General features: G+C 42.8%; 1 protein-coding gene across 1 annotated transcript in view; it reads right to left on the reverse strand.

The window, feature by feature from the left end:
- The window catches only part of STK4 (serine/threonine kinase 4), a 107,105-nt gene extending 96,479 nt beyond the window's left edge, over nt 1-10,626 (reverse strand). Inside the window, exons 1-2 of the mRNA XM_017877987.1 lie at nt 10,501-10,626; nt 4,005-4,085 (exon numbers count right to left, since the gene is read on the reverse strand). Of these exons, the coding sequence (XP_017733476.1) occupies nt 4,005-4,085; nt 10,501-10,535 (116 nt within the window). The 5' untranslated portion in view covers nt 10,536-10,626. The remainder of the gene's footprint in view (nt 1-4,004; nt 4,086-10,500) is intronic.
- Nucleotides 10,627-16,013: the final 5,387 nt, after the last annotated feature.

Consider the following 16,013-nt stretch of genomic DNA (forward strand, 5'->3'; position numbering starts at 1 on the left):
ATCCAATTTATTGGGTTTTTAAAACTTCAATTGTTGTAGTTTTCATTGTCCAGATTCCCAACTTTTTATCTGCCTTTGGGCAAATGTGTAATAATCATGTTAATAATCTGATGCTCTTTAAAAATGTTATCTCCTCCTTGATCTTTTGAAAATTATAATCATAATAAATCCTTTTTGAGATTGCTCCATTATTTCTTTTTCCTTCAGTGTGAATTCTCCCATTCTGCTGATTATCTCATGGCAGATTTCCTTGCATGGATTTCATTTTATCTTGAATGATTTTCCTCTATACCACACTCACTGTCAGATGATTCCATGGTTTTCTCAGTACAGTCGTCTGGGATATACAACTTAAACCAGGTCTTACATTCAGAGTTTGGGGTTTTTGCCCTTCAAGATACCATACTTAAATACAATCCAGGCTCAGTTCCTATTATCGAACCAGTACATCTACTTTTTCCCCAGGCCACAGGCAAATGACACTTTCTGGTGGTAGTCAGGCAAATTTATTTCAGCTTTAGTTCATAGATCAAGAGCTGAGTTCCAGCCCCCAACTTCATGCAGGAAGCTCAAATGCAATCTCCTGACAAGGATAAGGCATGCTTTAGTCTCCACTGATTAGATTTCTTTCCTATCCCTTGTCCATAGCTGTCTATATATCTTTATATTTAAAATAATTTTCACTCATTATTCTTATCTATTAGAAAGTTCTCTGCATACACTCACTCAGCAATCTTGACCAGAATACTCTCCATACCTCCCTAAGCATCCTGATAGCAAGGAAAACTCTGATAGCTCATATGAAATTAAGATTCCTGATTCCATATACTGCATTTACAGTAATCTGAAGGGGGGGAGGGGTTAGAAGATTTCAGCAATCATACAAGCAAGTCCCTTAAAACTTGATTCCCTACAACAAAATGAGATGATTCAATGAATTACAACTGACAGCAGAGAATGGAGAAGTACGTGTTTAAGTACGTGTTTACGTACGTACATAGATCCATAGGCAGGGATCTATGTAGAAAAATGGAAATACTACAGTATCTGAGGCCAAATTAACCAGGTACAAGTCTTAATGACAGCACTCATTTTTTATGAAACCATGGGCAAGATGCTTTTGCTATCATTCTACGATAAAAACTTAAATGAGTCAATGTGTACAACTTTAACCAGAAGAAAAAAGGTGCTAGGCTCCACTTGAAAACACTTCCCAAGTGCTCTCCACTCATCCTGGTCTGGAGCTTTGGCTCTACTCTGCCGCAGATCCATATGACCCTCATAACACAGAATGATATTGCAGCTTCCAGAATCCAACAGTTTTTTTAGCCAGAGCTCACTTCACAAGATACAAGTCAGTGAGAATTCACAAACCATTCATTCTCCAGAACAATTTAAGAATAGCATTGGCCAGGCGTCAATCACATCTGTAATTCCAGCACTTTGGGAGGCTGAGGTGGGCAGATCACGAGATCAGGAAATCAAGACCATCCTGGCCAACATGGTGAAACTCCGTCTCTACTAAAATACAAAAAATTAGCCGGGTGTGGTGGCGTGTGCCTGTAGTCCCAGCTACTCAGGAGGCTGAGGCAGGGAAATTGCTTGAACCTGGGAGGCAGAGGTTGCAGTGAGCCAAGATTGTGATATTGCACTCCAGCCTGGTGACAGAGCAAGACTTCATCTCAAAAAACAACAACAACAACAACAAAAAAGCATTGCATCACATGTTTGGAAAAAAAGTATAGTGAAGGTCTTCCTTCAAAATATTTCTAGTTAAATGAGGCTTGCTTAGGTTCATTCAGTCAGAATAACAGAAATCCAAGAAATACCAGAAATCTGTTATTATTTAGAAGAACAATAAGGTGATAGTATAGGAAGAAAGATCTGAAGCTTTGTTTTCTCCCTGGTGATATCTTCATAGGGAAATTTCCACATTCCTTGCAGAAGACATCCACAGATCTAAAACGCAATTTGTCCAGGTGCAATGGCTCACATCTGTAATCCTAGCATTTTGGGATGCTGAGGCAGGAGGATCACTTAAGGTCAAGAGTTCGAGACCAGCCTGGGCAACATATTGAGACCCCATCTCTACAAAAATAAATAAACAAATAAATAAAATACAATTTAAAAAATCATAATTAGCTTATTTTTTGTTCACATTATATTCCTGATATATTCTCTGTCTATAGTCTTCCTTTGACATTCCACAAACTCAATCAGCTCAAACAGAGCTACCTATAAGAACACCTAAAAATACTTTAAGACTTGACATGATGAGATCTCAAAAATGCTTCAGCTGATACATTTAAAATAGAATAGCAATAGTTGCCACTTACTGAACATTTATTATTGTGACAAGCACTATAGTTTACCCTAATTACCTCAGGTAATAACATAACTCTATGAATCGATATATTATTATCCCAACTTTACAGATGAGGATTGTGAGCCTCCAAAATAGTAAGCAATTTGCTCAAGCCTACTTGTCTATTATGACCAATAAACAGTAGAGCAAGGATTTTAACCCAGGTCTGCCTCACATTATAGTAATAAGAGCAAACTGCATTAGAAATGAGAGAAATAAGTTAGTTGCAGAGTCAATTATGCCTATCAGTCTTGACCTTATTCTAAGTATAACTTATGAGCATTGTTAGATTAAAGGTCATGGCCTCGCTGCCTTAGGGAAAACAGCAAGAATGGGAAGCTGAAGCTGAAAATGGCAGGCAACAGATGTAGAGGGACTGTCATTTCCCCATACCTTTAATGATGCCAGTCAACTGGCAGTCTTCAGATTCATCTTGGACTTGTCTTTTCACAGCACAGCTGGTGTGTCATCTTTTACTTCCCTTCTCTGCTTATTTCTTGCTGGATTCCAAAGAGTATTTTTCCAACTTACAAAAAGACGATGACTAATGTTTTTTACAAGGAGGTAAATCATGAAAAACCATCTCATGTAATCCAGGATTGGGTTTAACATTGTAAATCTGTCTCCTAACATAAAAAATACTAAACCCAGAAAATAATCTAATGACATAAAGGAAATGATTTTAAAGAGCATACAGTCTTCAGTCGGTAGTTGTTTTTACAAGTTAGTATGTCAGGTCTTCCCTTGAACCAGAAGTACTCCCAAGGGATTAAAAATACAGAGACACACACGCATAACCTGTCTCTGAAAGACACACAAGAAGCCGCTACCCTCAGAGATTCCGGGTGGCTGAGAGACAAAGAGAGGTAGGAGGCAGTTTTGCTTTTTTTTTTTTATTGTATGCATTTTAATATTTTTTTAATTTTGAATAATATGATTGTATCACCTAATCAAAACCAACAAGAAAACTTAAGAAATTATGTCCTTAACATTTTAATTTCCTGGTCATTACAGGGGAAGGAATAAATACACAGGACTGAATTAAAAGGATATATGAAAGTATAAAAATTACGTAAACTTTATTGTATCATGAAAGTCAATGATGGTCATTGCATATTACTAATATCGTTTCATCAGCATTTTATAAACGCATTAACAAATCTGTGTTTCAAGAAATCCACCGGCTCCTAACCCAGGATTGTGGATCTCCTAAGTAGCTGCAAAGGTGGTGATAGTGCTTGATTTACTATATTTCACAAAGGTGCAAATATTAAAATACTAAATTCCATTGATTTTCATTGAAACAGTTATTGCAAACCAATCAGAAATTATGAACAGCAAATCTTAAAATTTCTTACAGAATTATAATCTAATTAGTGCTATCCGTTAAGTAGATAAAATCATACAAACCACAGATTCTACAAAAGAGAAAATAGATATTCTTCGTGTTAAAAAGACCAGGAATCACTAAATCTGTCTATAATAGTGATGGGAGTAAAGTGAAGAAGAACATCACAAGCCGTAAATTTACGTTCCAACCCACCTAGAGCAATGCTGAAAGGTTCATATCCTTCTGCTTCTTCTGAAGCAGGAAAAAGACTGGGACCCAATGGACTACCTACAGTTTATTTACACTCACCCTTCTCCAAGTTTCTCTAAGACATCAAATACTTCTTCTGGTTGTTTGGTTAAACTATCTTCATCCAACTTTTTCAGCTGCCTGTGAATGAAGAAATATAAACACAAAATACGTTTTATTTGCTAGCAACTAGAACATAAATACATCATTTATTTTATGACTAGCATCCCAGGAACTTCTCTATACAGTCTTTACTAGTTAAGACTTTTTTTAAGAAACAGGGTGTCACTGTTGTCCAGCCTGGGGTGCAGTGGTGCATAGCTCACCGTAACCACAAATTCCTGGGCTCAAGCAATTCTCCTGCCTCAGCCTCCCAAGTAGCCAGGACTACAGACTTCTGCCACTACGCCTGGCTAATTTTTTTTCTTTTTTAGAGAAATGGAGTCTCGCTATTATGCCTACGCTGGTCTCAAACTCCTGGAGTCAGGCAAGACCTGAGTCAGGTCTCACCTCAGCCTCCCAAACCACTAGGATTATAGGCATGAACCATCCCATCTGGCCTATGGAAAGATGACACTTGCTCTGGGTCACTCTGATAAGCAAGCACATGGAGGGATACCAAGAGTCAATCTTCAGTTCAAGTTGTATAAAGAATTTTCTAACAATTGCCAGGCGCAGTGGCTCACGCCTGTAATCCCAGCACTTTGGGAGGCCAAGGCGGGTAGATCACCTGAGGTCAGGAGTTCGAGACCAGCCTGACCAACATGGAGAAACCCTGTCTCTACTAAAAACACAAAATTAGCCAGGTGTGGTGGCTCATGCCTGTAATCCCAGCTACTCGGGAGGCTGAGGCAGAAGAATCACTTGAACCCGGGAGACGGAGGTTGTGGTGAGCCAAGATCACATCATTGCACTCCAGCCTGGGCAGTAAGAGTGAAACTCCATCTCAAAAAAAAAAAAAAAAAAAGTTTTGTGAAACTCCCTCACCTGTGGTGGAAGTTTCTTTGCAATGGTAATACCCTTCCATCATTTGCAGCATCTCTAGCTTGGCCAGATATTCAAACCATTATGGGTTTTTTTTTTTTTTTNTCCCAGCTACTCGGGAGGCTGAGGCAGGAGAATCACTTGAACCGGGAGGCGGAGGTTGTGGTGAGCCAAGATCGTCATTGCACTCCAGCCTGGGCAGTAAGAGTGAAACTCCATCTCAAAAAAAAAAAAAAAAAAAAGTTGTGTGAGAACTTTATAACAATAAAAATTGTCCTATATAATAGTTTGGACTGCCTTAAGAGGTCCCTAGGTCCCCTTTGCTGGAAAATGTAAACAGAAAACAAACTGTCATGTGGGCCAGGCATGGTGGCTCACTCCTGTAATCCCAGCTCTTTGGGAGGCCAAGGAAGGTGGACCACTTGAGGTCAGGAGTTCAAGACCAGCCCGGCCAATATGGTGAAACCCTGTCTCTACTAAAAATATAAAAATTAGCCGGGCGTGGTGACACACGCCTGTAATCCTAGCCACTCAGAACGCTGAGGCATAAGAATCGCTTGAACCTGGGAGGTAGAGGTTGCAGTGAGCCAAGATTGCGCCACTACACTCCAGCCTGGGTGAAAGAGAGAGACTGTCTCAAAAAAAAAAAAAAAAAATTGTCCTGTGGCTGAAATGCTGTAGATTCAAGCATTCGATGTATCTTTCAAAATCTATTTAAATCTTGAGATTTCATGAATTAAAATGATATAATTATCTCTTCAGAAAAGGTGTTTAATGTAAGGTAATTATGAATTGAAACACAACTATCAACTGGACTACAGACTAAGGAAGACATAGGAAACCTTTGCTCTTCCATTAGCAAGTTTTTTGTAAGTTTGTCAAAACACATAAATTCTATAGGTATCACAGAAACAGAAAGTGCAAAGTGTACATTTAGACATGACCAAAAGTGAAAAATCACTAGGCAGCTGAGAGTTTCAGATATTCTCACAAAGACCTTCCCATGAGTAGACACATACCTTTGACTAGTCCCAAAATTCAAAGGTACTTGGCTGCTCACAATTTCCAGATAATTCAGATTTCTCTGACTATGCTAGACAATCATAACAAACACGGGAGGTTGTAAATTAACACTTCTTTAAAACTCTGAGATCTCTAAAAATTACTAATGAGCTTAAAGAAGGAACTTGCCAAGGAATATGTGTGCATGTGTGTGTGCATATGTGTGTGCGTGTAGTCTACACAATGGCTTCCTGAAACTACAAAGAACAACAAAGAATAGAGAGCTGAGGAAATGGTGAAATATGGAAGTAGTCACACTGGAGACTTCTTTGTAGGAAAAAAAAAAGGTTTAGACTAGCTGGATAATATCAATTATTACAAGAAAAGACTTAAATACACATACATACATACACACACACACACACAAATGTGTACCTTCCTAAATAAAACAGATTAAAATCATAAGACAAAAAATAAACCAACAAAAACCCTGACCACATCAAGTGTATCTACCAATAAACACTGATCTCAAAAGGACAATCTTACAGAAGTTTATGAATATCAAGGACTATGTACTAGAAAAATGGAGAACTGCTCCAAGTCAAAACTGCCTTAACTTAATATCAACAAAACAAAATTATCACAGTGACCTTTGAAAACCAAAAGGTCCTAAACATTAGATACCAATGACATCATAAAAACGCCTACCTTCAAAATGAAAAGGGATGAAGTGAAACTCCTCTTAAACTTCAGAACTGAAACTTCTATAAACTCAAGTCAGAATGAACATCTCATATGCCAGGGTTTTTCTGGTAAAGTCCTGACTTGTGATTGTATAAACATTGGACAATACCTCATTTCTCAAGTATAATCAAAGTTGTATAAACAGCTTATACAAAGGAAGATCAAATATGTTTCTTTGAAGTGTTGACTCTCTGTGGTTTACAAAATGCAAAAGTCACTATTTCAACTACTTCAGGGACCACAGCATAACAAAGGAAATTGACACTGCCTTGAGAGAGACAGCTGCAAGCTTCTGATAATACTTTGACAGACAAACTTTATAGGACTGCTCAGATACTTCTTTGAAACAACCTAAGTGGTTTTTTGTTTGTTTTGATCTGGGGCTATTAAAACAACTTGAACTTAAGGCACTATTAACCAAGAAGTGGTCAAAATATATTTGCAAAATGGATTCACAAATGTAATGATGGGAATCACGAATTTCATCAGCAATCTTTGTGAATTATCACAACAAAACAGAATTTCACCTAAAAAGTATTACTGAATTATCAACATCTCTATAAAAAATATTTTGATAAGTAATTCATAACAATATTTTATACCACGATTCTTCACAGAACACTATTACCAAAACAGCCTGACTCTGATAATGCAGTTCTCTTATCTGGGACTTCCCCAGGTTCCAGACAGTTTCAGCACTTGCTCATAAATGAACAAGCCTGGTCAACAGAGCATCCATGGACCAAATACTAGTGGATGCTTCTCTCCTAAGTCAGATGGCCATGTGGATGGCCAGCATCCCAGGAATGCACTCTACACCTTCCACTATGCCACTTTTTTAAATTATTAACTCTTATATGAGACACCAATCTGTCATCACTCACTTAATCACACACACACAAATGTCAAACTCATGAACACAAAGGGCATTTCCTGCACTGGGGTTGTTGGGAACACACGCCACCTGAATTTCTGAAAAGACATCTGTATCTTTCCAAACACAAATAATAGTGTCTATGAAGTAGTCACTTACAGGTTTGACTAATTCTCAAAGCTTTCTCCCATTTCAGAACTCCCATAAAGTTCACATTATGTATAACTATTTCTTTTTCCACACAGAGTTTGATACGGATTACAACAAATATACATGATAAATGGACAACATTTTTAATAATAAAACTGTGTCCCCAGTTTACCCCAATTCATATGTTGAAGTCCTAACACCCACCACCTCAGAATGTGACTGTATTTGGAGACAAGGTTTTTAAAGAGGTAATTAAGATAAAATGAGGTCATATGGGCATGACTTAATCCAATATGACTGGTGTCCTCATAAGAGATTAGGACACAGACAGGTATAGAGGGAAGAACATGGAGACACAGGGAGATGGCCATCTACGAGCCAAGCAAAGGCCTCAAAAGAAACAACTCTGACAATGCCTTGATTTCAGATCTCTAGCCTTCAGAACGGTGAGAAAACAAATTTATGTTGTCTAAACCACCCACTCCATATACTTTGTCATGTCCTAATAAACTGATGTAAATGATAATAAAATTGATCTGCTTCAAATTAGGCAGTCTGCTAGTTACAATGAGCAGATAATCACCAGCCACTTAAGAACCCAGTCTTGCAATGCTCTTCTCTTGCACTTTTAATACATTTTTTAAAATCCAAAAGGTACAGGAATGAGCATGCCAAGAAACTTTAATCCTCTGCCCGAGATTATGTAACACAAGGCAAAGAGGGAAACAAAACTCAGATTCCTAATCCTCTTTTCAATTAAATCAAGGCCTCAGAGAAAGAAACCAAGAAGAACGGAACGAACATAGTTCAGAAAGAAACATTAACTAGTGTGCATTTATATTTGGATCACTGTGGTACTATAGCAAATATCTGCTAACATACACAGAGACCTGTGAAACAGGGGTACTTTCAGAGAGGCATCAGAGTGAGGCAGTTAAGAGCATGGCCGGGTGCGGTGGTTCACGCCTGTAATCCCAGCACTTTGGGAGGCCGAGGTCAGGGTGGATCACGAGGTCAGAAGATCGAGACCATCCTGGCTAACACGGTGAAACCCTGTCTCTACTAAAAATACAAAAAATTAGCCACGTGTGGTGGCACGCACCTGTGGTCCCAGTTACTTGGGAGGCTGAGGCAGGAGAATCGCTTGAACCTCAGAAGGCGGAGACAGCAGTGAGCCGAGATTGCGCCACTGCACTCCAGACTGGGCGACAGAGTGAGACTCCGTCTCAAAAAAAAAAAAAAAAAAACATGGACTTTGGACTAGACCCCACGGATATTAAAATCCTAGCTCTGCCTCTTGCTATGACTTCTCCCAGCAAATCACTACCCTGTCTGTATCTCAGTTTTATTATCTGTAAAACAGACATACAGGGATATCTACCACCCAGGATTGTTGTGAGGTTCAAATGAGTCAATAAACTGAACCATATGAAGTTACCGTTTTTATGGTTCAAAGATGGTCAAATATCAGCAATTTCATATGCTTCAGCAGGAGACATGGAAAGCACTTAGAACAGTGCCTGGCACCCGCTAAGTGCAATATGAGTGTAATAATCATTACTATTACAGTCTCAGCACACTACGCTAGGGTTAATCCAAAGCCCATCCCAACCACCTATTTGCCTTCTGCAATGTTTGTGCACCTCAAACACCCCCAAGCTCAAACTGCCCCTAAGAGTGCTGTCCAGGCAGTCAATTCCTTCTCTTCACCTCTTGGTTGCCCTGCACTTCCACACCCTAAACACTTCCTTCTTTAGAGCTCATTCTGCTGCAGGAAGTCAGACGTCTCTGTAAAATAGAAGTAACCACACTGCACCTCAGAGAAGCATGACTTCTTCGGTCTCTAGTCCCTACTTTTCTCCAGATGTGGCAGACTGGCAAAAGACCCGGGATGTCCACAAGGGAAATTCAGGAGATGAGATTTTCTAGGATCAGCCACCATTCTGATCTTGACCTAAAGCAATTCCAGGTACCACTAGGATTTGGTGCTGATATTCACAAAACAACTGAGGCCTGAAAAGGGCACAGTCTGGCAGGGTTCAGCGACCCGGAGTAAAGAAGGAAACACGTTTCCCAACTGCTCTGGACCTCAGTCTCCCCATCTCGAAAATAGCCTCTATTTCCTTACCTACCTCCCAATGTCAGGTTCTTAAGAGCTGAGGAGGATGTGAAGACCATTAAGAAGACACTCTGAACATCAGTACTAAAGATGCCATCCTACAGTGGGGACACCACCAACAGCATCCTCTGAAATGCTACTCTCCACCATCCCCTCCCTTGCTAGACCCTCAGCCTTTCTTCGCATGCCTTCAGCCTTAGGCGCAAAGCTTTTCCGCTCCACTCCCCACCACCGCACCCCTCAAGTGGGACTTGGGACCCTTGAAAGTCCACCCGGCCTTCCTCTTGGCCAGTTCTCGATCCACTCCCTTAAAGAGATCCCTCACAGATTCTCACCCTGCTTCAGCATTCGCCCCTACCTCCGTGAGTTTCTGCTTGGACAGCGTTCCCCCGAGTGGCCCGGCCTCAGCAGGTACTCTCCCTAACTTGTCCCCACGTTCCTCAGCAGAGTCTCCCCACAGCGAGTGCTCCCTGTAACCGGTCCCAAGTCTAACCCCCTTAGCAGATGCTCCCCTCAGCCGGACCCTCACCCACCAGACGCCCCCCAACCCCCTCACTCAGCAGGTGCCCCATCAGCTGGGTCGCTTCGCTCCAGGGACTCCCACACAGGTGTCTCCCCTTAGTCAGTTCCCGCCTTTCCTTGCCCGGCCCCCATGCCCGTTCTCTTAGCCAGTGGCCCCTCACCGGCGCGGCGGGTTCCTCAGCTGTACCGTCTCCATGGCGCTGCCGGCAGCCGCCCAGACCCGCTCACTGCTCCATCCTCCCCGCGGACCTCCCTGAGCCCGCCCCGCAGACCCTCCCACACTTCCGCTTTCCGCCCCTACCGGAAACGGAGCGGGGCGCGGGAGCCGGGCGCGGGAGCGGGGCGGAGCCACGGCCCTGATCACGTGGTTCGGGCGTGAGTCATGTGGAGCCGTGAAGCTCGGACCCGGAACCGCCAAGTGGTGAAGGCGCCTCAAGGCGGTGCCCGCTAGTCTCTAGGGTGTCGGCGGCGTAGTCTTCCTGCGATACTGGAGCGCACAAAATACTCAGTCCTGAGGCCGAGAATGCACCTCTACCTCGGTCCTGGGCCCCATTTTACAGACTGAGATGCGTAAAGCGCCTCCTTTAGAGGAACTGACGATTCTTAGCAAACCAAGTTTTGCATGATTTTGGTGAGGCCGCGCTGCCCCCAGGAGCGCCTGGAGGTGTTTGTGGTTTTCTGCCCCTTACCTGGTTGAATTCTGGTCCCAGCGGGTACCCTGCACAGTTTCTCCTAGGATGTTACAGAGCATCAACGCGCAAATTGCCCCGCTGTCTTTCTTAAAGGCCTCTCCTTTAAGTCAGTTTGCAGACATAAAAATAAGCAACATTAATTAAGCATTTGCCATGTATTTGTCTTCATATATTATTTAATCCCCCATGTCAAGCCTGTAAGTTCATTCCCATTTTTATTTAATGATTTAACACAGTGCCTACACGTTTTCAGTGCTTTACCTCATTTAATACTCCTAACAACCTAGACGGTATTTTTATTCCTATTTCATAAGGCCAGAGAGGTGAAGTATCTAGCCCAAGGTCACATCGCTTAGAGTATAGGTTTGGGGATTTAAATCCAGGTTGGTCTGATCTCAGGGCCTGCACCACCAAACTGGACAGCCATGGATATGCCTCTTTTTGGGCCTGAGAGACAGACCTTTCTCTCCACTCAGCTCCGGCTTCAGCTATTGTACTTCCGAATGCCGCTACCATCAGTGAGTATTAGGAAAATGGCAGATTCTACCCAGCTGACCCATGGGGGAAAGTTATAGGAGAAAACTTAACCAGAGCAATCTCTCGCTGTTTTTAATTGCCTTGCTTTTCCCAAGGATATGCCATCTACAGAACATAACACCTGAGCACCTACCCTTCAAGGCCACCCAGGTATGGCATCCCATGCACCCAAAACGGGATAAAGGAGCCATTCCCTGACATAGGAGGAAAACATTTGCTGAGAAGCTACTGTGTGCCAGACACAATCTTGGACTTTCACTTAATCCTCAAAACAGCCCTATGAAGAAGTAGCTACCGTTAACAGATAAGAAAGCTGAGACCCACTGTTTCTACAGCTAAGGAGAGCAAAGGTTTTAACCCAGGACTGTCCTGACTCCACAACAGCAAAACTGTTGTTTTGTTTTTGGTGTTTTGTAGAAATAGGATCGCCCTATTATTACCCAGGCTGGTCTCAAACTCCTGGGCTCCAGCAGTCCTCCCACCTCAGCCTCCCAAAGTGCTGGGATTACAGGCAAGAGCCGCCACACCTGGCTGAATAGGAATTGGGTAAACATATTTGAAAATTAAATACCAAATTACCATTACACAATGCCAAACATCTCTCATTTGTCCCCTTCCCAGGATTCTTCCAGAAGATGGACTCACATTATGATGGTCCCCCCCCCCTTTTTTTTTTTTTTTCTGAGACGGAGTCTCGCTCTGTGGCCCAGTCTGGAGTGCAGTGGCCGGATCTCAGCTCACTGCAAGCTCCGCCTCCCGGGTTTACGCCATTCTCCTGCCTCAGCCTCCCAAGTAGCTGGGACCACAGGTGCCTGCCACCTCGCCCGGCTAGTTTTTTGTATTTTTTAGTAGAGACGGGGTTTCACCGTGTTAGCCAGAATGGTCTCGATCTCCTGACCTCGTGATCCGCCTGTCTCGGCCTCCCAAAGTGCTGGGATTACAGGCTTGAGCGACCGCACCCAGCCTGATGGCCCCCTTTTTCCACAGAATGTTCCCAGTGAAAATTTCTGAAATGATGGGAATGTTCTAAATATGTGCTGTACGAAATAGTAACCATTAGTCACATATGGCTACTGAGCACTTTAAATGTGGCTAGCATAACTGAAAGGCCAAATTTTTATTTAAGTTTAAATTTAAATAGCAAACCATGGCCAATCATAATAGCTTAACAGAGAAATGGTGAGCAGGGTTACTGGAAGAGGTATTTTCCTATAAGCTCTGGATATACAGTTGACCCATGAAAAACAAGGGTTGAACTGCATGGGTCCACTAACACAACCCTTGTTTTTTGTTTTTTATTTTTTCAATAAATACAGTCAGCCCTCTCCATCAGAGGGTTCCACATCCACAGTGAAACATGGTTGGAAAATACAGTATGGGATGTGAAACTTGTGTATAGGGTGGGCTGACTTTTCATTTCCAGGGGTTCTGCAGGGTCAACTACAGTACATGAGTATATTCAGATTTTAGTATCCTGATAGATCCTGGAACCAATACCTGGTGGAAACTGGGGGATGATTGCATAACAGTATTCAGGGGACTAGGTGTGATGGTTTGCACCTGTAATCCCAGCACTTTTGGAGGCCAAGGCAGAAGGATTGCTTGAACCCAGGAGTTCAAGACCAGCCTGGGCAACATGGTAAAACCCCTTTCCTACAAAAACCTTAGCCAGGCATGGCATATTGTGTAATGCCATTTGCATGACCCACATGGTCACCCTGGACCCCATGGATCAGGCCCTGCCTGATGCCACCACCACCACCACTTCTCTGCCAGGCCCCCAGTGTGATGCAAGTTGCATGATACTCTTTGCTGTAGTGCCTTTTAATGGCATAGGTTTGGCAGGTTTGGAGATGTTCAGAATAGGCAAATCTATAGAGCCTGTGGTGGATTCGTGGTTGTCTAAGGCCCTGGGGGAAGGCAGCATAGGTGAATTGGAGGAGACGATTACAAGATGTGAGATTTCATTTTGGGGTGATGAAAATGTTCTAAAATTGGTTGTGGTAATGGTTATACAACTCTGAATATACTAAAAGGCATTGAATTGTACACTTTCAATGGGTGAACATATGTGAGTTATAGCTCAATAAAGCTATTTTACAAAAAAAAAAAGACACCTCTTCCCAGAAGACTTCTCTGTTCCCTTGTCCCTCCCCTGACCCTCTCATCTGTCCCTCCTTCAAATTATTTCAGTACTGTTTTTATCAGTCTTGGCATTTATAGGAAGCATTGCAGGAAGGGATTTCCAGGTATTGACTGCTGTATAAGAAACCACCCCAAAGTTTATAGACATAGAACAACAGTCTTTTTTTCTTCTCAGAAATCTACAATTTGAGCATGGCTCAGCAGGAAGGCTCATCTCTGCTTATGGTGTCAATCAGGATCAGCCATGTCCAAAAGGCATCTCACACAGCTGACAGGTTGGTGCTAGCTGTTGGCTGGAAGCTCACTTGGGTCAGAAGGCTGGGGACATCTGCACTTTTCTTGAGCTTCCTCACAAAATAAAGCCTGAGTTCTAAAGCATGTTCCTGAGAGACAGCCAAGTGGACACTGTAGTGCCTTTTAGTGGAAGATACTTAATGTCATTACCACTGTGGAGGGGAGCCACAAAGGTCCACCCAGCTTCAAGGAGAAGAGACGTAGGCTCCATCTCCTCAGGGCAGTGGCAAGGGTCTGGAAGAGCATGGGGAACCAGAAATATTATTGGAGCCATTTTTGGAAAATAAAATTTGCCACAGCTACACTTATCCGATAAACCACTCAGGAAATATTGAGCTGCAAGCAAGTTAAAATATTTAAATGTTGGCTTAAAGCACCATGGCATTTACTGTTTGTTTTGGGACAGAGTCTTGCCATATTGCCCAGGATGGAGTGCAGCAGCATGATCTGGGCTCACTGCAACTTCACCTCCTGGATTCAAGCAATTCTCCTGCCTCAGCCTCCTGAGTAGCTGGGATTACAGGTGCGTGCCACCATGCCCAGCTAATGTTTCTATTTTTAGTAGAGACAAAGTTTCAGTATGTTGGCCAGGCTGGTCTCAAACTCCTGACTTCAAGTGATCCGCCCGCCTCGGCCTCCCAAAGAGCTGGGATTATAGGTGTGAGCCACCACACCTTGCCTTTATTGTTTATTAGTAAGTCAATAAGTCAGCAGTTGATTCAGTGACTCAGCAACATCTATTTCATTTTTCCCCTCCTATCCTACTCAGCATGTTGGCTTTTTCATACTTGTGTTTATTGCCTCATAGTTGCAAAATGGCTGCCATACCTCCACATATCATATCCTTAACCCAGCACTACCAAAGCCGAAAGAGAGCAAGAATGGCTACTTGACCCAGTACCTCTCTCTTATAGGGAGGGAAATCTTTCCCATAAACACCCAACAGACTCTTTTTTTTTTTTGAGATGGTGTGTTGCTCTGTCGCCCAGGCTGGAGTGCAGTGGTGCTCACTGCAACCTCTGCCTCCCGGGTTCAAGCCATTCTACTGCCTAAGCCTCCTGTGTAGCTGGGACTACAGGTGAGTGCCACCATGCCCAGCTAATTTTTTCTATTTTTAGTAGAGACAGGGTTTCACTGTGTTAGCCAGGATGGTCTCTATCTCCTGACCTCGTGATCCACCCGCCTCGGCCTCCCAAAGTGCTTGGACTACAGATGTGAGCCACCGCGCCCGGCCTCAGACTCCCTTTTGTCTCATTGCCCGGATCAGTGTCACATGTGCATCCCTTGATGAACCACTGGCAAGAGAAAATGACATTTTTCTGATTGGCTTAGAGCAATCCTGATTCACTTCCCCAGCCTGGGAGAGTCTCAGGCAAAATTTAGGCTCCTGGAAGCAAAGATGGAAGTCATTTGAGTAGCCAGCCAGCAGCGTGGGCCTCATCTGGTTTTCCCACCACAGTCAGCGTTCATCCTTGGTCGGGGCAGGGGTCAAGGGGAAGCATTTCAGATGGAACATCCACCCAGCCCTCAGAAAGCTTATAGTCTGGTGGCGTTAAGTGTATGCAGATCATTATAACTGAATTCCTGAAGGTAGAGACTGGATCTTTATCAATGACTTTTATTGAATGCCAGACCCTATCAGGGTCTTGGATAAACAAAGATAAAGCGGACCCAATTCCTACCATTAACGACCTCAGAGTGTTTAAGGAAAACTACAAACTGGCAGTTGAAGGGTGACAAATGCAAAGTTAGGAATAAAGCTAGAGACCAACAGGGAGCAAAAGGAGCATAGTAGGGGTTGGGGGGAGGCTGGAATCAGGAAAGGCTTTCAGAGAAGATGATGTTTGAATGGCATGTTATAAGTTAATTCAGGATTAGGCAGGAGAAAAAATATTTAGAAAAAAAAAAAAAATCCAGGAGAAGGAGATAACAAGCAAAGGCTAAGAAGCAAGAACTTAGTGTGTGTAGATAGCAATGCGTGGGACATAGAGACCTCAGATGAGGCT

The sequence above is a fragment of the Rhinopithecus bieti genome, unplaced genomic scaffold (genome assembly GCF_001698545.2).
Source record: "Rhinopithecus bieti isolate Rb0 unplaced genomic scaffold, ASM169854v2 scaffold_10347, whole genome shotgun sequence".
Taxonomy (NCBI): Eukaryota; Metazoa; Chordata; class Mammalia; order Primates; family Cercopithecidae; genus Rhinopithecus; species Rhinopithecus bieti.